Source organism: Thermobia domestica, chromosome 5, assembly GCF_964235325.1.
Source record: "Thermobia domestica chromosome 5, izTheDome1.hap1.1, whole genome shotgun sequence".
In the NCBI taxonomy this organism is placed as follows: domain Eukaryota; kingdom Metazoa; phylum Arthropoda; class Insecta; order Zygentoma; family Lepismatidae; genus Thermobia; species Thermobia domestica.
The window spans coordinates 238,050,403-238,070,394 of NC_137458.1; the positions used below are offsets into that span (position 1 = coordinate 238,050,403).

At 36.4% G+C, this 19,992-nt stretch overlaps 1 protein-coding gene across 3 annotated transcripts in view; it reads right to left on the reverse strand.

The window, feature by feature from the left end:
* Positions 1 to 847: 847 nt before the first annotated feature.
* The window catches only part of LOC145686475 (uncharacterized), a 134,857-nt gene continuing 115,712 nt past the window's right edge, over positions 848 to 19,992 (reverse strand). For all 3 annotated transcript variants that reach the window (XM_081759820.1, XM_081759821.1, XM_081759819.1), the window contains 3 exons: positions 19,072 to 19,631; positions 8,654 to 8,792; positions 848 to 1,408 (listed from right to left, as the gene is read on the reverse strand). In XM_081759820.1, the coding sequence (XP_081615946.1) occupies positions 1,226 to 1,408; positions 8,654 to 8,792; positions 19,072 to 19,631 (882 nt within the window). In that variant the 3' untranslated portion in view covers positions 848 to 1,225. The remainder of the gene's footprint in view (positions 1,409 to 8,653; positions 8,793 to 19,071; positions 19,632 to 19,992) is intronic.

Here is a 19,992-nt window from a genome sequence, read left to right on the forward strand (position 1 = left end):
ATGCCGGATAATGTCAAAGAGGGCTGTGGCGAGATGCCTGAACGAGATTCCTGTTGACATTTTCCAGGAAGCGTACGGCGACTGGCAACGGTATGTCGATGCACAAGGGAGCTATTTTAAAGAATTTTAGTCATTCGTACTTTGATCTGTTGAAAATTTCTTTTGCAGCATTTATTCTACTTGTTTTTGGGACAGAACCTTTAAAAATGTAGCAGCTATTTCCGCTTAAAAAAAAAAAAAAATAATGGATGTTGTACTTACCTCGAGCAGTGAAAAAAAAAGTAGGTGTCATCAATAAAATATTAATAACATACAAAAACAATTGGTATTTTAAACAGAAAATTTTGTAATTAAAATTTCGTTTTTTCTTATATTTTGCATAATTAATTACAACTACCACTCAATATGTGGAAAATTGGAAACTAAAACTATTTCGTGATTTTTTTCGTTGCAAAAAACAATTGTCCAATAATATAACTGAAGGGTAGATAATAAAATCGCTAATTAAAAAGTGGCGTGATAAACATTTCTTAAAGACCTGAATCTAGCATTAAAAAATTAGCTCAAAAGAGCTGAATTTAGTCATGTTAGTAGATTTTTATGAATCAATGTTTAACTATTACAATGTGTTAAAACAAGATGGTTCTCTTGTAAAACCACATTCGTGAGACTTTTTTTTCTTTCTTTTGTATTAACTTTCGAATGGATGGACATATTTTCAATAGAGTAAATTAGAGGTGTTTCCTAATTTAAGATATGTGAATACTGGTCAATACACTCAGAATAACAAAAGGAATTTTATCCTCTTGTAAACAAAATTGTGTATTGCTAAATATCTCTGAAAATATTTAAAATGTTTAATACTTAATTTTATTTCAAAAGATAACAGTACTAGAAAAACAGAAAAGTGTACATAGTTACAATAAATAACAATATATAAAAAGTTTTTTTTAGCATTATTTAAATACATCAACAATATACAGTTTTTTTTATTTTAAATTACAGTCTGTAAAATATAGCACCAACGATTCACTTTACACATACATTTTTCTCCATGAAATTTAAATTTCATACATGCACACGGATGTATACAAAAATAGTCTTAAATTTAAAAAGTAAAACTTCTCCAAAATTATAACTTTCTCCGTACTTTGCTAATACTGACATGTTTTGACACAAGTTGTAATTGTAAAGATGAAAGACGCTGTTATGGACGGAAACAAACTCACTCATTTTTAAGACGGTCTTGGAATTGTTGAATTTGTCGAAGCAATTTAATTAAACGAACCGACGGAGTACCTTCCTTACCTCCTCTTTTAATTGAGACTGCTTGTCCAGATCCAATGTTCGTTGCTGCTAAACTTGTTTTCTGGCGAAGTGATTTGATCTGATCTTTAAGGCCTGTTATCTGCATATAAGAGAAATAAGTTACACACGATAATACTATAATAAATAAATATTACATGGTTCAGATCTATTTGATTGACAGAATTAATAATTTTAAGGACTTTTCAATGACTTAAGTTTTAATTTTCAAGGACCAATTAGAAAACTAATACTAAATTAATGCCACATACTACAGAGGAAAATACCGCCAGAAATATGGGAGATGTTCCTTCTGTTAAATGAAAGGAGGACTCATGTATCTAAATAAGTTTTTTTTTTTTTTTTAATAATAATAGCTGTAAGCTACCAAAGTTACGAAAAATAAAAGCTCGAAAGTATAGAAAAATGTACAGAAACTAGTACAGGTTCTACCGAAAAATCCGTGTTTTAAAGTTGGTTGATATATGGATTTTATGTATGAAGTTCTTGTGTTGGAAGGAATTTTAAAGAGAAGCTGAGAGGTAATAAAGTTTTAATTTTTCTAAATAAATTTCGGAACCTACTGAAATTACTAATATTGATGTTGAATATTCTAGATATTACTTTACCCTATCGATAAGGAGAAATCGTCTGACATATTGTGCAATACGACTTGATTGATAGTGGTGTCAACTCAACAAAAAGTTGTATCTTTGAAATGACACTACAACAGATTATTACATCTGTAAAATATCTTTCTCCGCATATTTTTTCTTCTTATTATTACAGGATATGCAAATGAAAAAAAAAAAAAAAAAAAAAAAGAAAAGAAAGAAAGAAAAGAAATCACAACGAAAAAATATAGGTGGTTTTGTGAAGCTGTGAAACAGGAACATTTCAATGGGTATTGGGTCTTCTAAATGGGTGCTGCATACCTGAAAAGCACATGTATTTCGCCTTACACATACAATGTACATGTACTGTTTCTTTCTCTGGACAGGTGCATGTATACGAATTTGTGTTTGTGATCCTGAAAACAGCATGTTCCTCATCGTAAATAAACTTGTTTCTTTCTCTGAACATATACTGTACATTGCATGTACAGGTTTCTTGTATGTGCTTGACGCCTGTAAATGCATGTTCTCTGCGTCTTTACAGGCACATTAACTGGATAAGTCCAGGCACTGTACAGGTGAAAAGTCATGTTACATTTTCAGGCACATGTTTGACATTAATTGTACAGGTGCCTGTGTTTTTCGTATGGGTCTTTGAAACTTCCTTTGATATAGCTTCTTGCTTCGCATTTCTTAACGCACTTTCTTCTCTGAAAATCTTTACCACTGCGGCCTCTTTGGATCTGCACTCTTCTAAGTAATATTTATACTTTCTCCAGGCGTTCTACATAGCATCCATTAATTGCTTTGTAACAGGTAGGTTTTCAACTTTTTCTCCCTAGATTCTAATGCTGTCCTTTACAGTCCTCAGAGTCTTTGTACTCTCGTGTGCAAAATGGGATCGATCACTTTCTAAAATATGTGTGTTCTCCGAGAAACCACGTTCCACACCAGCACTTCCATGAAATATTGACAGGCAAGCTTTGACCATTTTAGATATAATTGGATATTTAATTGTTCCACATACGGATGAATTTCTTATATCACATACTCTTGCCCAGTATTGATCCACGGGCAAGTATCTGACATCACCACATTCAATGTTTTCCATAAACCAAGAATTTTCGATAAGTGACTCCAAAGAATAGAGTTTTCACTCGTCCATGAAAACATTGATGTTCTTATAATCTGCAAATACATGCTTCATTTCTTTGCCAAATTCCGTGCAAGAGATAAACAAGTGATTTCTTTTCTTAATAGTGGATGTAGACACTGCAGGTACTTCAACAATGGTTTCGATATTGTTAATTTCTTAAGCAGCCACCCCACTGTGGAGACAAAATGCCCTCCAACCACCAACACCTTATTTCCTTATGTTATTTTCACAAATGAAAGTAGCAATACCACAAAGATATAGGTTTCGTTAAAATGTAGGAAATATAGTAGTTTATAGGACGAGACGCAAATATATAGGAAAAATAGGAAATATAGGAGCATTGGAAAGCCTGTTATTACTGAACATTTCAAAAATAAAAGATTCTACCTTCAACCATTCCGAACGAATGAAGCTACTAATAAAGAAATTTCTGGAACAACTATATTAACACATTTCTCAATTCAATAAGCGAGTTTCAAATAAATAAATAAATAAATAAATAATAATAAAAAAATACTGGATAACTTCTACGATACTGCGAGCATAAACCACTGAGAGATGCAACCGATAAAATGCTTGGTACACTAATTACCCCAGCACTCTGCATCTAATTGCATTGAACTGCCGGGAACACACATATATCAGTTATCTGAATTCACGTCGAACGCAAAGCAATCTTTCACGCCACTTACTACGAAAAAGAAAATATTTAAGAGGAGGGTAGTCCTGTTTATCACTGATTTATCCTGGAATGAAATGTGGAGGAATTGAAGAAACCTTAATTAACCTAGTTTTCACTGATTACAGCGCCATCTACCGCGGATCAAAGAAATTGTTTCGAATAAAATTTACTAATTTTTCTGTGCAGAATCCAAAAATCTGCAATAAAAGAATGGAGTCCCTCATTTGAGTTTTCTAAGTTGTCCCCCACTCCACTCACAGACATTTTATAACGGATGAATTTTCCCTTCCAAAATATTAACTTTTTATTTCGGACACTTTTTTTTTCTTCATCCGATGGTTATTTCTCCAAATATTTTGCAGTTTCAAGTTTAAAAAACTCACTCTGAATATTAAAAGCATGAAATGATTGCTCTAATGGTTCCTAAAATTTATATTTCCAGTCAGCTGATTCTTCTCTAAACATTGTATATAGGCATTTCCCATACTGGAAACTGCACAGATTCCACTAAAGGCAACACTCCATTCGCAACCCAGAATGTTGGAATCCTTCACATTTGCACCTTTCAGTCCGTTTTTACAATTCGCAGATGAGAAGCAGAGGAGACACTCTTATTCATTTACACGTCCTAATAAATTCACATTCGGCTGCAAATAAGGAAGTCTGGATCTCTGACGATGCAGTAAACTGTAGTGTTCACTTTGTAACTAATTCCAAAAAAAAGATTTAATTAAGAAACTATCAAACTATTTATACAAGTGAGACTTCATAAGCGATATACTAATGTCACTTATGACAGATTAGTCAGATTAATACTACAGAGGTTGTTCAGCCTACGTTTGGCCGATTTCGTTCCTTTCCCCTCCCGGGCAGAATGGACTCACTCGACCTGGCTCGTGGCATCTTGCAGTGTTGTGCAGTGGCTTCTCGGAAACGGAGTTGTTTTTCCGCGCGGACGACAATAACGCACAAAACAGGACCATTATTGCGAGTGTTGTGTTAAATTTGTTTCCAAGTGTGTGGGTTTCCGCTCTGAGACAAAAATGCCACCCAAACTAGCCGGTTTTCGGAAGGCTATGTTGTGGCACTTTATGACGCCCACTTTAGTGTCTCTGTCATTAGAAAACAGTGCAGGAAGAATGGTTGCAACATCAGTTTAAGTGGAATAAAAAATGTTATTAAAAAGTATAAGGGCAACGAAGCTCCACCATTTGGATCACCAACGAAGTTGCCTAGGAAGCGGGAATGCACCAAGGCCACCTCCACCATGTAGAGGAAAGTTCGTAAAATGGCAATGCAAGAAAATCCGCCAACACAAAGGTGTATGACTAATCGTCTTGACGTGTCTTTGGGGACTGTGAGCCGGACGTTACACCATCAACTCAAGCTGGAAAAGTCATGAATACTCGCGGCCATCTTCTCACGGATGCCCACCAAAAAGAACGAAAGTGTAACGCCCGGAAGCTGTACGAACGGCATCTGGCAAAACAAAGGTGGATATACGTCGTAACGCTCGATGAAGCATGGATTTATCTTTCCGACAGCTGCAAACCGAGAGCCATCATGTACCGAGAGAAAGGCGCCAAGAACTTCAGAAGGTGGGTCCTGTCTGTAAAGAATCCTTCCCAAAAGGGTTCATGGTCGTTACTGGCTACTGTTACCGAGGTAAACTGAAGATTCGTAGGATGGCGAAGAACTGCAAAATAAATTCGCAGTATTTTCAGGAGCAGATCATGCGGGCGATCTACGAGCATGAGATTCCAACAATGTACGGAAATGACGGCATTCTGGTGCGCATTCACATGAACAAGCCTCATCATATACCTCATGATCGTCCCTCGCATTCTACAGGGAGATGGAGGAGGCAAGTGGTATACAGGTGATACCTTTCAATGAGGTACCTGTTAAATCTCCAGATGCAAGTCCTATTGTGGATTTGAATTGCTGAAGCGGGCTTTGGGAAAACGGCGTGTGACAACTGTGGAAGGACTTTGGAAAGCTGTGCAAAGGAAATGGGACAAGATTCCTCTCCCAGTTCTTCAGAGAAGCCTATTACAGTGGAAATTACGCTGTCGGGCTATTGTTAGAAACCAAGGGAGACACATCGAGCACTTACGGACCTGGCGCCATGAATTCTTCTAAATTTTTAGGTAAGTCGAAATTGGCCAAATGTAGACAAATCAACCTCTGTATTAGTCAGAGAGAGGTCAAAGAATTAAAAGAGAAATTGGAAAAATAAAACTACCTTTGACTCTGCAATAGATCATGATGTAAACAAGATGAAAATAGTGATACAAAACGTGAATCTTAAAGAATATATCAATATTAATGTCGAATCACTAGTCTAACTAATTTACTCTTCTCATTAATTTCTTTTCAGCATCTTAAATTGAATATTCCACTACATGAATTAGCAATTAATTAACTTCGTGCAAATCAATCGAGCAAAAGAACGAGTCTCCATGTAAATTACATCTAGATATCTTAACCATTTGAAAAAAATGGCAGAGAACAGAAACAATTAAGATTTTTTCCATACATTGTCTTTGTTCTAAGATACATATAGCAATACGTACAAAAACAATATATTTTAAACGATCATGCACTAGATAATTGTATTTAGACTGACATTGTAGCTAACACGCCAAGACACATTAACTACTCACAGTGTTTGTGCCTCGGGCGCCGGATTGGAAGGGGGCAAAATTGATCAAATATTTGAGGAGTGTTTTGGTTTGGTTGGTCAGGGGGGCGCTAAGTCGAGTTCTTGCCCCAGGCGACAACCAGGTATCTGCGTTGCTGACTACTCATATGTTACGAAATTAACCATAGTGATATAATTACGCTAGATCGCGATTTGAGGGTTCAAATTTTTAACAGTACAATCTCTGCAGCTGCCTTGTTCTACCTTCTTCTGAAGTTTTTCTAATTTTCATAGTAGGAACACACAACAAGTATACAAGAGAAAACCAACCTTCTTATACAGGAATACTTTGCATAACGCCGGTTTTTCTCTGACGAGGTTTTTATTATTACACATACTTACGATTGGTTTATCAACATATTTAAAACAAATAACCAAAATTTGATTACTTGGTATTATCTTAAAGTTTCATGATAAACAAATTCACTTTAAATCAATTGTAAACAGACTTTGGACCACATAATTTTGCATACTGTGTAACCAATTAACCACATTATACAAGGTATTCCTGTGTTTACCAACTCTGTACGTTGTATAATGTGACACATGCAATTATTTATCCTCTATAGCTTTCCCAGCTGAGTCATTCTATAGCAAGGGTTAGAAGGAAGGGAAGACAAAAATGAGAGAGCCAAGTGTATTATATCTATTTCCTTGCATCTTTACTAAAGCATTTTGCTGGCAACCCTTTTCACTCCGAAAACCCCCTTAACGATCAGGTCGATTTTAAATTAAATGCAATTATTTTTAAACCCGTGCAAATCAGGTTCCAACAGATACATGAAACGGGCCATTTTGCATTTACATAAAACTATTTAGTACAAAATAATACCCTAAATATTTTTTATTTACATTTTCAATAAAAGCTAAATATTTACAAGGTAACCACAGAATTCTTGCCGTTTTTAATGCCCCATTAATCATGCGCTCACAAAGAAACGAAATGGCGCACGTGCCTGTCAAGCGAGCTGGAGTTAGTCTGATAATCGATTTTCAGTAATACAGGCACGTGCACATACGGCAGTCATAACTCGTCCAGTGCCGAAGAGAAATGGAGGTATCAAAGCGGCTTATTCGCCTGTGTTTGTTGTATGACTTTAAAATAGGCCTGTCAGCTGCCTCATCAAATCGCCGCATATGCAAGGCATTTGGGAAGAATGCCGTGAAAGAACACACCGCTAGGCATTGGTTCCAGAAATTCCGTTCAAGAGATAGGCCTTTCGGATGAACCTCCCACATGTGTTGGATGACGAGGCCCTGAAAGCAGCCATCGAGGACGACAGTGGTCTGACGTGTGGTAACTCGCAGAAAGGTTCTATGTTTCCGCTGAAACAGTCAGACTGCATCTGTATGGGATAGGGAAGTCATACAAGTTAAGCAAGTGTGTACCTCACATATTGTCGGCACCCAACAAAGAACGAGTGACAGCCTGTTTGTTCTTTCTCACTCGGCACCTGAACACATCCTTTGATCCTTGCTCACTGGTGACGAAGAGTGGGTCCTCTTTAACACCCCAAGCGTATCAGATGTGTGACTGTTCCCCACACCTCTAGACCACCTCTGCACCCACGAAAGGTTATGCTCCCTGTATGATGGAATTGTCGGCAAGCGGTGCATTACGAGCTCTTTCCACTTTGTCAGACCATCGGGAGACCCTTCAGCAATTTGGCTGGAAGACACTTACCATGTACCATATTTACCGAGCTTTGCGCCAACAGATTACCACCTGTTTCATTCCCTCTACAACTACCTCCAAGGGAGATCCTTTGCAAATGAGGGAGACATGCGGAACGCACTCACGGACTTCTTTGCATCCACGACCGCCGAGTTTTATCACTACGGTATTGTGCAGCTGCAGAACATTGGCAAAAGGTGTTGGATGCTGATGGAGAATACCGTTCACTGTATTGCTCTCTGCTTATAACTGCTCTATAACGGCAAGAACTTATTTGGTTACCTTGCATTTTTAAATATCGAACTTATTGAACTCACCTGTCATACAAAATGATCATATTTATCTGAAGCTAGTATGATTAAATCATGAGAAAATAGTAAATATATGGTAGTGTGTGTGTGTATGGCTTTAGTAAGTTTTTATTATATGTATATAGTTTTGTAGTTCTATTTATAATAAAGAGTCTACAACAAAGTAAGATACTATACAGTACATATAAATTTACTATTGTGTTTACCTCCTTGTATAAAGACATAACAACAGAGATCTCGTCTTCTTTAGCTCTAAGCTCATTTTCAATTTCTAACAGCTGGTCCACAGCATCACACTGAGCTATCGCATCTTTTTGGACTCCGGTTTGAAGACTCTGGTACCGGCTAGAATAATAATGTGACGGTTTACATTTATACAAACAATCACATCACCACAACTTAATTGAATGGGTGAGTTGAAAAAGGGACATATTCCAAAAACCTTAACTTTCAAACACTGGGTGGAAACATGAACACATTTCAGACATATCTTCGATTTTTTACACATACGTTCCCGTAGACTTCAGTAAAAAGGACCTAAAATTAATGAACGCGTTCCTTGTTCCTCTCAAGCGGTGTAGGTACATATAAAATGAATATAACCATCCCAGTTTAGCTTGCCTATTTTTTGGAATGTGTGCCTTTTTCAACTCACTCGTTCAATTCATAGTTATCTTTATTTTAAGAAATACACAGTATTTTTCATACTACGTAAATTCTACAGAAAAGATATATTTCAAGCATACGGATCAATAAACAAAAAGGAGGGTATTAAGTGATTCCGTACTGTATATGAAGTAAAAGGTTTTGCTATTCTAAAGTATATAGTTTTATGGAATGGAGAATGAAAAAGCATTTTGAAATCTGTACAAATGTTCAAATTTATTTATCTTGCCTACTTTGCCTGCTATATGACAAGCCTCGCCAATTACCAACAATGTTAATTTCAGTGAAAAATAAATAAATATACGAAACCCAGTTAAAAGACTGAGCTTACATAAGGCGGTAGAATATACACCATCAGGGCGTTTTGCACAAGGAGCAAAGGAAACAGACGTCTTTCTGAACGCTCTAACGTCCACTGTTCCCATGATGGGCGATACTCTTAACACAATAGAGAGCAAGTATTGGTTGCTTTGTTTGTCTGAAATTGAAAACTTTAACTAAAGCGGAGATCAGTGTATCGAAAGAGATCAACATTGAAATGATTTCGTTGTGTTATTGCTATTGTGAATGAGAAATGTGAAGAAAAATCTCAGCCCTCAACTAAGAGACAGCTGGGAAAAGAAGTTGGAAGATAGTTAAAGAAGCTCAATGAAATGGAACCACTAATATTCACGAATCACAAATATGAACAACAGAGGAAAATGGAACGTTATAAAAAAGTCTACAGGAACTCAAAGGCAAACAGGATCATATATATATATCACAAAGTAAAGGTCAAACCTAGTGTTTCGCAACGTAAAAACGATGTAACAATGTAGGTGAGAGCAGTTGGGAAGATTGTGAAAAAGCTGATTGAGATGATTCGAAACATTATGGAGTAGAAATGTAGGGCCAGGATATATGAAAACTGAAATGAATTGAAATTTCTAGTTTTAATTTCCACGGACGCCCACCCTTTAGACTAAAGGAGAGGGATGATGACTGATTATGAAATAATTAGCGGAATGTAAAAATAGGATGAAACAGGGAAGTCCTGAGAAAACCTGCGTACACAATGTTGTGCACCACAAACTCCTGTAGCTGTGATCGAGTCAGGGACTTCTCGCACCGGAGCTGAGGGCCACTGAGCTACTTTGCTCCTCCTCCTCCTGGCCCAGCACGGAAAGAGCACACTCTCATCCAAGTAAGAAGAAAAACAGAACGAAAAGATACATGAAGGGAACAAACATCAATTCATACCGAGTGTAGGTGAAAACTAGCGGAGAAACTGTATGAGGCAAGACAAGCTAGAAAGTTCGTGGTGTTAGTTTTTGATAAGCTGAAACGAGACGGAAAAACATGCGAAGTCAATACATAAGCTAATAATGTTTATAAAGTGTGTTGACTCGAAAGTAGTGAAAACACCAGAAGTGAGAAAATTGACAATACTGTGAAGAATAAGAATGAACATGCCAAAGGACACTGGAGAGATGGCTTCGCTCGAGGTACCTTCAGCAGCCACCGTTGAAAAGAGAAGACAAGGATCACTCCCAGCAGCCGAAAATCCATACAAAATGGGAGACGTAATGCTAAAAACAAGGTTAGTAGCAAAAATGTAAAAGCAGTTTCACTGGAAGCTTAAAGCAGGCTAACTGTGTGTGTGAGGGGGAGGGGGTAATAGGATTAACAAATAGTAAAACGTTAACTCATCCAACTCAACTTCATTTAATCTCTCTTAGGAAGATTTGTACTTACGTATACTACTTTCTATATATCTGAAATATTGTATTATTTAGGAGCAGGGGAACAAGTCCAAAATCTCGATTTTCAGATAGAGACGCTCAAAGATTTTTACCCATTTTGTTAATGGCTTGTGCTTACAATAGAAAGCTGTTCAAGAATAGTTCTGTTCTTCAAACGACGTTGCCTGTTGTTTGTGGTCGCATCAAGGAAATGAAAATATTTTTTCTTTTTCAGTTCTATACCCCATAGTTATGCCAAGTAGACTAAAGGAGACATCACACGCACCAGAGATGAACGCTCTACCATTGAGCCACCACGGTCCCCTGTTTATATTACGAAAAGACGGCTCATCCATATATATATATAAAATGGAACAGTTAGTATCTACCTCAAACTGGATTTTTATCATATTCCTTTCAAAATGTACAACAGAAGTAGAATATCTTATGTTTTTTTATTTTTATTATTATTTTTGTTATTACACCAACTGACATGTATGTCCCAAGGAGAGAAAGTGTGTTTAACAGGTTAAGTGCCGCGTGAGACCACGTTAGTCTTACATAAAACATTTCCTTACGGCCATTGGTCTCACACAATCTCTTCTTAGCGTATGGCCTGTAGTGACTCACTGATGTCACTTTTTACACTAAAACCTATTACAGGGTATAGCAGTCAGTCTGATAGAACGAGATACAGACAAATAACCACAAGAACATTTCTACTAATACGAGAAACGATGGCTTTTATTTCGAATGCTAGGTACATTTTGTTGTAATTTGACCCAAGTTTCCGAAATCTTACAAAACTTTTGACTCTTCCTTGTATGCAGCTAGTAACTTGCTTCTAACCTGTATGATTTTATTGCTAATCTTTTTCGAAGAACTTTCCATGTCGTTGGCTGGGGGACCTTTAGCTCACGGGTTGCTCGACACTTGGACATATGTGCTTTGTGTGAAGGCCTCTCTAATTCTGTTGACGTTCTTGTCCGATACATGTGGCCACCTGGGGCTTGTTCTTGTATTCACAAAACCAGTCTGTTTAAACTAACGGTATCAACAGCATACTCTGGTGGACTCTGTTGTTCTGATTTGGCGGATCTTTATTAAATCTTTTGCGATAATGTTTTTGCACTGTTGTAACTGAATCTGTTCTAGCTAATTCCAACATAGCACACGCCTTATCCTCGTTGCTCCAATTTTTCAAGAACAGCGTCTCTGATAGAGCACAACAAATACTTCACGAACCAACAGCTACTATACATGAACTTTGAGAAGTTTCCTATCCATTGTGACATAGTGAATTTTTCTATAATGAGTGATTTCTTTGTGATGGTGTGTGCAAAATTGTTCTCTTCATTTGAATAATACAGCACTGACTACCACGGGACAAAGCTGAATCAGAACTTTAGCTTATACTACGGATAATGAAAAATATTGCTCGATTTAGAAATAACTTTTCATGATCTGAGTCTCCTACCTTCCAAATCTTTCTTGCCTACGCAAGAGAAAAAAAGGAAAAAGAAAAAAAAAACCAGAATATGTAATTGTTAGGAAATAACAACATAGGAATCAGACGGACCATCCATGCATTGCAGTGTTAATGTTAAAAAAGTGTTTTGATATTGATTCTAACTTCGTCTGAGTAATTAAAGATACTTTTCAATTTCAAGTTGATTTAGAATATATTTTATTACATTTTATCTAATCAATAACAACTTCCCTAATTTTTTCTGCGATAAGGAAGTTTTGTACTCCATATTACATATAAATCATAACTGGCACAACGGGATATCGTAGGTGGATAAAAACCTTAACGACAACAGTAACCCTCCCTCTCAATTAAAATGATAGTTTGTTTATGAAGATAGTTAGTTTGTAATATGTTACTAAAATTTCGTTGAGAGGGAAAAATATCTGAACTTCAATTACGAATAAATAGACAAAGGAATGAATTTAAAATTTAGATATCTAACGAGGATTGTTTTAACAAAGAATAATAACTACTAACAATTCTCGGCTTCCATATGAGTGTATCAATAGCAAATGCAAACGACTGACAGTTCTCACCTTGCCACAAGATTTAGAAATTTAAATGATAATAATAATTAATAAGTAAATAAAATAAGAAAAATGTAATTAAGCTTAAGATCGCATTTACTATCTCAGCATATTATCTCACTATCTCATGTACGGTATCAAAAACGACGACGAGCTTATCAGAACACCCATTAGTCTGCCAATCTATAAAAGAATAATCGACTGCAGAATATAAAATATTTTCAAAATCAACATCCAGAACAGTGCACATAATGCAACTATGAGACAACAGTATATGAAACTAAAAGAAAAAGAAAATAAAACACACACACAAAGAACAAAATATCCAATTCACTACAATTTTCATTTCGACATCTAAAATTTCATATACACTATCATTATCTAGAATCCTAAATAAATGCATAAGATTATAAGCTACTACACATTGTTTGTGTGATGATTCTCGTTAACCTTTTACCACTATCAATTTTCGGCAGTCTTCCTTTGGTCTTTCACAGTGATATTGACAAACTAAATAAACTAATATGGATGGTCTGGTCGTTTGTAAAGAAGAACTATAATTGAAGTTTCATTTTAGGAACGTAATTCTATTCACAAAATCTAAAAATTACGAAAGAAGAAACGAACATTACTATCCTTTATACAGAATAGACGAAAATTTTCCCACTCGTGTCTATAGGAGGGAATCCTCAGATATAAAAACGTATATATTCAGCTCATCCAAGCACACATATGGAAAACCGTTTACAGAAGAGTTATTAAGATTGTAAGGTAAATCTTGATAAGAGAAAATTAGGTTTTTATTCAAACTTGTCACGGAAAATTTATACAATCTTGAAATCGTTGCGAAGATGGTTTCAGTAAATTTTAATTCAGTGTTTATAATTCAAGAAAAAAGAAAAATATTGTAAATGTTACAGAATGTAGTTTTTCTTTCCCAATCCGCCTGATCTTGTTTGTGTGTAGAGCTAAGTATAACTTTTCGAAAATATAAGTACACGTGACGAAAAGGAACGTAAATGTTATAAATGCACAGGATGTTACGAACATAAGGTACGGCGCCCCCAAACCTTAGGGATGTCAAAATACATATATCACACACATAACATACACTCTACGGTATTTTTTTAAAAGAAAAAAAAAAACCTCTGGAACAGAAAGATTTTCTACATTAAAAACAGTCTGAATTAAATAGTGATATACGCAATTTGGGTACCAATCATTGAATTATTCCGTCGAGTTCCCTCATTGCTATACGGTTAGCGTACGCCCTTGGGCGCAAAAGACCCATTCGATTTCCGGTGCAAGCTTATGTAGTTTCGATTCGACGTTAAGCTGTAAGTCCACGTCTCATATAGCCTCGATACTGAAAACGACAGTCCACCCAATCAACCAATTATTCTCTGGAATTTCCAATGCCAGTCAACATGAATAGCATTCGTACAGCAAGACTCAACGCACTGTCTTTCCTTCTATTTTCTGGATGTTTTGTTGTTTCACGTGCCCACTTCCTATTTAATTATTTCTTTAGTTCTTCTATATTACTGTGGAAAAGGACCGGAAGGTTGGAAAGAAAGTCAACAAGAATATCTACATAATTAGATACGTAATACAGGGTGGCCCATTTTAATCTTTCCACGGAAATATCTCGAAAATAGTTGAATATAAATGAACCAAATAAAAACTCAAATAGGAAATGCCATGGGGCACATCGAATGGTGTTGTCGCGGTGCTCCCCAGGGCCGCCCTTAATGGAGGCCCAAGGCCTAACTTTAAAATTTTAAATGGAAACATGGAGCGACTGATACCTTGTTCGATAGATCTTTAGAAACTAAAAAGCATTGTGGCAAAAGATTTTTCATATCGGTCACCGTATTCAAGATGGCTGCCAAGACATGGTGTCTGTGTCAGATAAAACGTCCAGTATCACTAATATGAAAGCGGTTGGAGATAAATGAACAGTCAAAAAGTGAAACAGGAAAATTGCATGGGGCACGTCCAATGATGTTTCGCGGTGCGCCCAGGATCGCCCTTCATGGGGGCCCAGGGCCCAATTTAGAAATTTTAAACGGAAATATGGGTCAAGTGATACTTCGTTCGATAGATCTTCAAACACTAAATAGCGTTGTGACATAAGATTTTTCATATGGGTCACCGGTTTCAAAATGGCTAGACATTGTGTCTGTATCAGATAAAACGTCCAGGACCACTAATATGAAAACGGTTGGAGATAAATGAACACAATAAAACTCGTATAGGAAATCACAGAAGATATTTATCACTCCACGGCTCGAGAATAATGCAACGGAGAAAAAGATGATTAAAATATAAGTGACATAATGCAAAAGAGGAAATCTGATTCTTAGAAAATTATCTTCCCGATCTCCTTCCGTACGTGGGTGAAACGGGAATGAATGGTAAAATCTCAAATGAGAACCCCACTTTTACTTGCAATAAATGTGGTTTGTCTGAAATATCTGTGTACAAGTGACTGGTATTGTAATAAATAAAAATAAAGTGAAATTTGGTTTGAAGGGTAACACCCATTTGTATTGAAAAGTGTGATTGGATAGGAAAAAGAAGCAACTGAAATGCGAGTTTTAATAATGCAGTTTTGGAACTTGCAAACATTTTGCCCGCCAACTTCGCCCCCGATAATTTAACGCAATGCGTGCAAAATGTTTGGGAGGCATCCGCATCAGTATGTACCATTTTGTCACTAAGGATCATAACTGAAATTACCGCTGAAAGTTATTCGGAATGTAATTGTAGACATCATCTCAGTGAACCTCATGTTCTGTCGCATGCAAGAAGACATAGAAGGAAAAGAATCGAACCAATATTGTGCAGACGACTGTTCAACAAAACCAACATTTGTACATATTGTTCGACAATTTTGTTTCGCATTTCAGTTGATTCATTTTTGCATCAAATTGCTTGCAATCACAAAGGAGGGTACCATTTAACACGAATTTTATCTATTTTTTCCTATTAGAGACATCTAGATCTTATAAAAGCACATTTCAGATAATTTTGTTGCGTAGATTCAATTTTCAAACTAAGGTTCTCATCTGCAATTTCACTGTTCCTTCCCGCTTTACCCACTTACGGAGGGAGGTTGGAGCGATAATTTTTTAGGAATTAAATTTCCTCCTTTGCATTATGGTACTTTCACTGTAATCTTTTCCTTTTTTGCAACATTCTCAAGCCGTGGAATGATAAATACCCTCTGTGATTTCCTATTTGAATTTTTGTTCTGTTTATTTATCTTTAACCGTTTTCATTCTATAGGCACTGAACGTTTTATCTGATATAGGTACTATGTCTTGGTGGTCATTTTGATAACGGTGACCCATATGAACAATCATTTGCCGCAGCGCTCTTTAATATTTAAAGATATATCGAACGAGGTATCACTCGCTTCATGTTTCCATTTAAAATTTTGAAGTTGAGTCCTGAGTCCCGATGAAGGGCGGCTCTGGGGGGCACCGCGACAATAGCATTCGTTGTGCCCCATGGCATTTTCTATTTGAGTTTTTGTTTGGTTCATTTCTGTTCAACTGTTCTCATATTAGTGGTACTGGACGTTTTATCTGGTACAGGCATCGGGATACGGACAAAATCTCGCGGCCGAAACATCGCCGCCCAAAACCTCGCCGGGCCAAAACCTCGCCACCCAAAACATCGCGTGGCCAAAACCTCGCCGCGAATGAAACTTTTCTTTAAAATTTACTCAATGAGTTTCTTAATATGCAATTCCACACTACAAATAATAATAATAATAATAATAATAATAATAATAATAATAATAATAATAATAATAATAATAATAATAATAATAATAATAATAATAAGAAGAAGAAGAAGAAGAAGAAGATACAAAACATCATGTGCATGGGCTTTCTCGGGTTATTCCCGTTTCCTCCCACTTTCTTTATTCAATCATTTCCTTCATCCTGGTCATCTACGTCTCCTTTAACCTACAGGACATAATCATATATTATTTCATACTTTCATAAATATTATTAGATTTTTGTTAAAATTTTAAGTTTTTGAATGTTCCAAAGTTCACGAAACTAACCCCGTTAGTTGTCATTACTTTCCTTATGCAGACTTTCTCTCCCTATAACCAGTTTAAAAACATCCTGTCGCCCTACCTTCACATTAAAATCCTCTAATACAGAAATAGAATTTTCATATGGTATCACGGAACTTGGTCAAATACCCGTGATACTTCTTCTGAAACAGCGTCTTTTATACTGTCATCCTTATCATCTGTTGGAACATTTACATTTTGGTCAGGCGAGATTTTGGGTATGGTGATATTTTGGAGCGCGAGGTTTTGGAAGACGAGGTGTTGCCAAGGCGAGGTTTTGGCCCGGCGACGTTTTGGGCGGCGAGGTTTTGGCCAGGCGAAGTTTCGGCCCGGCGAGATTTTGGATCGCGAGATTTTGGTCCGCGAGGTTTTGTACCCAAACCACAGGCATCATGTCTTGACGGTCATTTTGAATAAGGTGACCAATATGAAAATTTTTTACCACAACGCTTTTTAGTTCATAAAGATCCATCGAACGAGGTATCACTCGCCTCATGTTTCCATTTAAAATTTTGAAGTTGGGCCATGAGCCTACATGAAGGGCGACCTTGGGGAAGGAAGGGGGGCGAGGGCGCACCGCGACAACACCATTCGATTTGCCCGATGGGATTTTCTATTTATGTTCAACCGTTTTCAATATATTTCCCTGAAAAGATTAAAATAGGCCACCCTGTATATATAGTTATTTTAAAAACTGCTGAACGTACCAATAGCGAAAAATTCACGTAAAAATATAGGGGAAGATAATAAGCAACTAAGAGAATCTTTTTCATATATTCTTCATGTCTTATTAGTAGAGTTTAAAAAAAGAGCTTTCTTTTAGGGGGAATGGAGGGAAGTTTTTTCATAAAAAGCCATTTTTTTAAAAAAAGACCCTGCAATTTTCGCTTTTTTAACTTTGTGATTTTCTTATTCAAGTATCACCTTTGTTTTCCTGTATTGGATTCTATAATAAAAGAAGTGTTTTATTGGAAGTGCCTTTACAACATTCACTACTTATGAGTCTTGTGTTCAGTCCGGTTTTGGCTATGTTTATTGGTTTCTGACTGGTATTTTACTGGTGACCAGCAAGTGCAAGTTATGCAACCCTATATACCACGATGGTCACAATGGTTGCTTTACCAACTTTCCAAGTTTCTGAAAGTTATATATTATCCTGTGTGTTGTACGGGTTGCTTAAATTCAAACTGGCAGACAGGAAATATATATATATCACAAACCAAGAAATAGATACAAATCCATATTTGTTTCGGTATAGAATTTTTTGCTTCCATATCGTTCTCCGTTTGGAAAACACTTCATTGTGAGCTTAATAGAACCTGATAGATATAACTCCAGTTTACAAAAATAAAGCCAAAAACGGCCATTTCGGGTATGTTGTTACTTTCATGGTAGTCAAAGTTCATTATTTATAGAATATATTTTTCTTTATATTATGTCAATGTATTTGAAATAGGAAAAATACATATAACGTTTAATCTTCTCCTACTCGAATTTTAAAGGCTTTCAATAAATGTTATGTATATTGGGAGATACACTTGTTCCGCTTAACCTCCTACATAAAAGATGTCTTTGGCGCCGAAAAAGCTGAAGTATTAATTTATGTATAAATTCTAGATGAAATTTTGTTCCACTATGTCTAATTCCTACGTTATCAGAACAGTTATTGCTAATGCTAATATTATTAAATTTTCACTAAAACATTACTCTAATAGCTCTACACACAATTCGTTCAAACTAGAAAACCCATTGCGCCCAACGATTTGCTGTTTTTTTTCTTTCTTATCGAGTGATTGATTACCCTTGATTATTGAACTTCTCATATTTTTCCCTTCAGAATGCAGTAAGTAAATGGTTTTTCGTGTTACAACGGGAAAAAGAAATGTGAAACATATTGTCATGTCTTCATGAAAGATAGTCAAAAAGTGCCCAAAATTTCTCAGACAAAAAAGCCATGGGAAAACTTAGTATGTTTTTCTTTTTTTACACACACACACAAAGTTTTTGCCGAGGCCTTATATCTCTAATTATTAGATAAGCATTTTGATAATACGCCTTGACTTAACTACTTATTAAAACTTACTTGTGTAAACGTGAAAAATCCTCGTGGAGTATACGCAAAATATTTCTTAATTCTCTGACTCTTCCTTTAAGATTGCTGTAGAATTGTCCTCCTCCACCATCTGCTTCAGATTTTCCTGATGTTGAAGTTCCTGCTGTCTCTTCATGTTTCTTTAAAAACGACAGTTGGTCTGCCTCCGTTTCCAAGTAATTATGCAGGATTTGCTGGTAGTCTACAACATTTCTTGGATGGCATATACACTTTGTTTTGCAAGGTTTACCACTACATGGTCGAGAACGTGATGATCCTGAGCGTAAACCCTTATGCTCGCAAACATGTTTGCTGCTGTAATCACCTCGATCACCACCTTTGCCTGATTCAGCACTACACGGCCTTCTTTTCATACTACGAGACATAATGAACCCAACAGTAGTTGGTCTACCTTCTGCCGCTAGATAAGGATTCTTGGCTCCAGGTCGCGGGCAAAGACATGACAGTGGGATGTTAGGGACCTGGCGAAGTTTGATTATGGATAAGGCCTGTTGAATATTTAGCCCCAGATTGTGGCTTGGAGTTGTAGACTGAAAAGAAAGACAATACAAATATTTAAAAATACGAATAACTTCGGTGTTACCAAACCAATGCACTATATAAAATACAAGAAAAATGTAACTGAAAAACAAAATAGTAATTAAATAGAATACTTATGGCCCGAGAACTTTTCTTTACATACATAAGAAATAAAAATCACCTTATAATTCGATGGGAAATATACACACAAACGTATGACTGGAAAAGCAACGTCCACGACACTTCACGGTGAAAGAGTATTTTCCTAACAGTACACCAGATGTGCCTACTGATACATAGGCAAAACTACTTCAGTGATACGCCAGAGCAGATTGTAAACTCATCTGTGACGCTGTCTGTACGTGGTTGTAG